This window comes from Octodon degus, unplaced genomic scaffold, assembly GCF_000260255.1.
Source record: "Octodon degus isolate 3935 unplaced genomic scaffold, OctDeg1.0 scaffold00002, whole genome shotgun sequence".
Classification (NCBI taxonomy): domain Eukaryota; kingdom Metazoa; phylum Chordata; class Mammalia; order Rodentia; family Octodontidae; genus Octodon; species Octodon degus.
In genome coordinates this window covers 25,428,661-25,433,776 of record NW_004524578.1, presented here as the reverse complement: position 1 = coordinate 25,433,776, position 5,116 = coordinate 25,428,661, and the positions used below count along the sequence as shown (strand labels likewise).

Below are 5,116 nucleotides of genomic sequence, written 5' to 3'. Positions count from 1 at the left end.
AAAAAAAAAAAAGAATAAAAAGGTAGAAACGCGGAGGTGGGGAGATAACTCAGCGGGCTTAAGCACTTGCCTGGCAGGCTCAGCAAGGTCCTGAGTTCAATCCTAGTACTGCAAAAAACAAAAACAAAAACAAAACACCCCAAGAAACAAACAAACAAACAAAACTAAACCTACACGAGCCCCCGCCTGGGGAGGTAACACAGTGGCCACAGGGAGTGCTTCTCTGGAGGTGAGTGACATGGAGGGTGGGGCGGGTGAGTGCTTGTTGACTGGTTTCCTGCGCCCTTCGATCGGCAGCTGTTTGAGTCTTTTCCAGGTTTACCCTGCATGGCGGTTTTGTCCTTTAGGAGCAAGCGCCAGTGTGTCTGTGCAAGAACCAGCACCGCCATCGCCACGCAGGGAACCCACGAGCGGAAACCCGAGACCTAGCAAGTCCCTGGCTCCGGTCGTCTGCCCCCACTTCCGGGACCGAGGCGCTGGCCCCGCCCCTCCTTCCGGCCCAGCCCGCGCGCTCCTGCGGTTTGCCCCGCCCCTTCCGCCGGTTCCCGCGCGCTCTTGGCGGGAAGACTCGGCCTCGGCTTGCTAGGAGATGTCGCGGCTTGGCGAGGACGGCGAGAGGAAGGCGGGTTCTGGGTTGCGGGCCGAGGCGCAGGTGAGGCTGGCTGCGTGTCGTCCCCGGGAGATTTCTGCGGGGTTGGCTTTTCCTACAAGAAACCAGGCGACAGTGGTGAAGCTCTGTCCCTGGAGAGGTAGCGGCAGACTCTGACTGGGTCCTCCCCTCAGCCCCGCGCTTGTTTGCCTTGGGAGCAGTCACCTCTAGCTAGGGTTTTTTTTTTTTTTTGTACCGGGGATTGAATCCAGGGCCTTCGCTCCGAGCTACAGCCCAGCGTGTTTAGTTTTTTATTTATTTTAAATTTTGAGACAAGGTCTCAGTCATTGAGTTACCCAACTTCGGGCTAAATAAAGCTCATGATCCTTTTGCTTCAGCCTCCAAGCGTGCTGTGCGCCACCAGCTTTGCCCGATGCTAGGCATTATGTTGTAGGTTTGGCAGATTCACGTGGGCAGTCTCTGCCCAGTAGAGTCAATGATTTCATTTCGGTTAATAAATGACGCATTTACATTTTGGAGGAGAAAGGCTTCCTTACATTGCTATTCACTTGAAAGATGCTGTCATTAGGAAACAGGAGTTAGATTTGTTTACACAGACCTGTTAAAGAACCTATGGAAAAGGTTTGGAACCTGGGATTTTAACACCGTTTTTCTTCATTGACTTGAATAGGTGAATGAATTTAAAGAAAATCAAAACATCGTTTATGCCTCTCTGAGACCAGTACAGACCACAGTTTTAGGAAAAACAGCAAAGGTTTGTCTTGCCCCCTTCTCCCTCAGTGATTACAAATTGGAGCAACCTAAACATTCCAAATCTCTGTCAGAAAAGAATTCCAACTGCATGATGGTATGTCAGAAGACTGAACTAAAAGCTTGTGAAGAAATTTTAATTCCAAAGATGAAAGTCATCCCTTCCAAGGCAGAATCTTCTCTGCAAAAGTTGTCCTTAGATGTTCATACTGAAAGCAGCAAGCCAGGACACGAGAGCCCTTCAGCTGCCACCATTCTGAGTGTTGACATGGAGAGCAGTGATGAAGATATCATACCAGACATGGTAAGTTTAATTAGTAGTTCCAAGTTTTCTTACTGTTTTGGAGTTTGAAAGTTATAGGCTGGAGAGATAGCTCAGAGGCATAAGCACCTGTCTGGAAAGTGTAAGGTTCTGAGTTCAATCCCTGTACCAGCATGCCATCCCAGCTGTACCTGGCTGCTGGCTGGGGTGGCGAAGGCCTGTAATTCCCGTGCTGGGGAGGTTGATAAAGGAGGATCATTGCAAGTTTGAGCTCAGCCTGGGGGCTACAAAAAAGTAAACATAAGGCCATCCTGAACTGCATAGGGAGACCTTGTCTCCAAAAAAAGAAAAGAGGGGCCAGGGAGATGGCTCAGTAGAATAAGCATTTGCCTGGCAAGCACAAGGACCTGAGTTCAATCCCCAGTTCCACCAAAAAAAAAAAAAAAAAGAAAAGAAAAGAAAAGAGAAATTTGAAAACTATGGTTGACAAGGGCCCTTCCTCAAATCAAATTATTTTGTCACCTAAATTTATTTTTTAAATTTTTTATTTTTTATAGTACTGGGAATTGAACTTAGGGCTTTTGCCCTGAGCCACATTCCCAGTCTGTTTCATTTTGACAAAGGGTTTTGCTTTGAACTCAGCCCAGGCTGGGTTCAAACTTGTGATCTTCCTGCCCCAACCTTTTAAAGTGCTGGCATTACAGATTCTGCTACCAGGCTCAGCTGGTATGTAAGTTTTTGGCTTCTACAACCTACCAGGAATATTGTGACAACTTTTATACAGGATAAAATAAAATAATATGATGTGAAAAGAGTTGACAAACTAGGGAAACAACATGAAGTTAGGAAAAATTATGAAATAAGAATTTAATTTTTTTTTTAAAGAATCTTAACATTCCCCCACCCCTAAAAGGAATCTTCAACATTCCCTGAATTTTCATTTTTTTTATTTAAATTTATGTATTTGGTACAGTCTCTTACTATGCAGCTCACACAACATGTGGTGCCAGGGATTGAACCCAGTCCTTGTGCTTGCCAGGCTATCTCTGCAGCCCCAGGATTAATTGATTGATTCATTGATTGGTTGATTTTTGCGGTACTGGAGATTGAACTCAGGACCTTGTACTTGACAGGCAGGTGCTTATTTTGACCTTGGAAGGAATTTGATTTTTGCAGGACCCACTGAGGAAACCATTATTTTTCTGTCTACTACCTGGAGGGTCTCTATAGTCTCCTCCAGTGTGTGTTAGATCTGAAGAATACTGGACAGTTGGGCTGGTGAGATGGCTCAGTGGTCTAAAGCACCTACTTAGAACAAGCTAAGCCAAGCAAAGCACAGGGACTGCAGTTCAATCCCCCAGCACCACATGCCAGCCAGCCCCGCCCCCTGGTGGGCTGAGCTGGCCACACACAAAAATAAATAAACAAATAAATAAATAATTAAAAAAAAAGAATACTGGACAGTTATTGTGGATACTGTCTTTTATTTTTTTAAATATTTATTTTTATTTATTACATTTATTTATTGTGTGTGTGTGTGGCCAGCTCAGCCCACCAGGGGGCGGGGCTGGCTGGCATGTGGTGCTGGAGGACTGAACCGCGGTCCCTGTGCTTTGCCAAGCTTGTTTCAAGTAGGTGCTTTAGACCACTGAGCCATCTCTCCAGCCCCTGTCTTTTATTTTGGGTCTGTTATTTTCTCATGATTAGGCTGAGGTTTTGAGTTACTGGGAAGGATCCCCCAGTACTGTGTGATGTCACATCCCAAGTAATTTATAAAGAGCAGGACTGGGCCTGGTGGCACATGCCTGTATCCCAGCACTTGGGAGGCTGAGGTAAGAGGATTGTTTTGAATTCAAGACCAGCCTAGGCTACAAAGTGAGTTTACAGGTCAGCCTGAACTACATAGTGAGACCATGTCTCAAAAAGACCAAAAAAAAGAAAAAAAAAATTTTATAAAGAGCAGATGTTTATGTTCCTCTGAAAATCCAAGATCTTAGCACTGGTCTTCGCTCAGCATGGGGTGAGAGTCTTCCTGGTGCATTGTCACACAGCAAGGCAGAACATTTATGCCAGAGAGAGAGAAAGTTCACAAGTTTATAACAGTTACCCACTTGACAACACATTTCCCTGTTAACTCTGTAACTGCGGGGGCTGGGGAGGTAGATCAGTAGAATGAGCGCTTCTTTGGCAAGCACAAGGGCCTGAGTTCAATCCCCCTTTCCGGAAAAAAAAAAAAAAATCTGTAACTGGATTACAGGTTTTCCTTATCAGTCTACTTGGGCACTGATAGTTCAGGCTTATTGACCTGCTGCTCAAAATTTATGACCTGCCTTTTTCTTACGGTTCTGTACATCTTTTTTTTTTTTTTTTGTGGTACTAGAGATTCAACTCAGAACCCTGCGCTTGCCAGGCAGGCACTAATTCTACTGAGCTATCTCCCTAGCCCTTGTACATCTTTTTTATAGCATCTCAATGCCTTTTTGGGCAAAGTAAATCTTGTTTATTCTGTACTGTTCTGTTATACTTTACAGTACCACATGTCAGTTGTACAAATGAAAACACCCATTAAATTGGAGTTTCCTTTGTCTCTTTGTTCTGAATATTGTAATGTACATACTATGTACAATTCCTCATTTAGAGATCAATTCATTTAACAACCTTATTGCAGGAAGAAAATTTGGTCATTAGAAGACTGTTGAGAGGGTAGAGCCCTTATGACTTCTCAAAGGTTGTTCATCCATATACTATTTTTTTTTTTTTAAGTGATGCTACATTTTTTATTAGGGTACAAGTGAGTAACTTGAGTACAAATGAGTGACTTGGGAATGGAAAGTAATTCTCTTTAGTATACGTGCTGCCGAAGCGAGCACAGTAATTCTCTTTAAAAGGGAGATGCTCCTTTTGAAAATACAAATTCCTAAAGTATATGAAGGCAGTTTTCTGGGTTTTTTTTCATGCAACATACGGATTTTTCTTCAACTTCTCATTTCTCCCTTCAGTGTTGAGTTCTTGGCCAAAGTTATCATCAGTAGAATAAATAAATGGTCGCAAATTTCCTCGAGTCTCCTTCACAAAATAATCAATGACACTGCAAAGGCTTGGGAGCGTGACAGGTTTTTCTAGTTCAATTGTGTAGTTTTCTCCTGTTTTCACTACTTTGTAGTGCTTGATTCTCGGTATGTCTATCTCCTGTCGGATCGTGATGGAATAGTTTCCACTGTCACTACCAGGTCTCAGGATCATATTTCCAAAGGAAGGGTTCTTCTCCAACATCTCAGTTGCCTCTTTCCGGGAAACTGTATAAAAACAAGCTGGCATAGGGTTGAATACATCCACATGTTCTTCAATTAGTTTCTTCTCTTTCTCCACAGATGTAACTGGTAGCTGTTCTATCTGATCTATCTCAGTCCTTCTTTTCTTTTCCTTCTCCAGGACTTCATGTAGTCTAATCACTTGCCCAGGTAGAAGTGTTCCATGTTGGGGCACAGACAACT

General features: G+C 43.8%; 2 protein-coding genes across 2 annotated transcripts in view; one reads left to right on the top strand and one right to left on the bottom strand.

The window, feature by feature from the left end:
• The first annotated feature begins 565 nt into the window (after nucleotides 1-565).
• Wdr76 (WD repeat domain 76) overlaps nucleotides 566-5,116 on the top strand; it is a 54,024-nt gene continuing 49,473 nt past the window's right edge. Inside the window, exons 1-2 of the mRNA XM_004623496.2 lie at nucleotides 566-652; nucleotides 1,281-1,664. Of these exons, the coding sequence (XP_004623553.2) occupies nucleotides 590-652; nucleotides 1,281-1,664 (447 nt within the window). The 5' untranslated portion in view covers nucleotides 566-589. The remainder of the gene's footprint in view (nucleotides 653-1,280; nucleotides 1,665-5,116) is intronic.
• The window catches only part of LOC105741542 (signal-transducing adaptor protein 1-like), a 2,046-nt gene continuing 1,318 nt past the window's right edge, over nucleotides 4,389-5,116 (bottom strand). The window contains exons 2-3 of the mRNA XM_012513668.2: nucleotides 4,493-5,114; nucleotides 4,389-4,460 (exon numbers count right to left, since the gene is read on the bottom strand). Of these exons, the coding sequence (XP_012369122.1) occupies nucleotides 4,575-5,114 (540 nt within the window). The 3' untranslated portion in view covers nucleotides 4,389-4,460; nucleotides 4,493-4,574. The remainder of the gene's footprint in view (nucleotides 4,461-4,492; nucleotides 5,115-5,116) is intronic.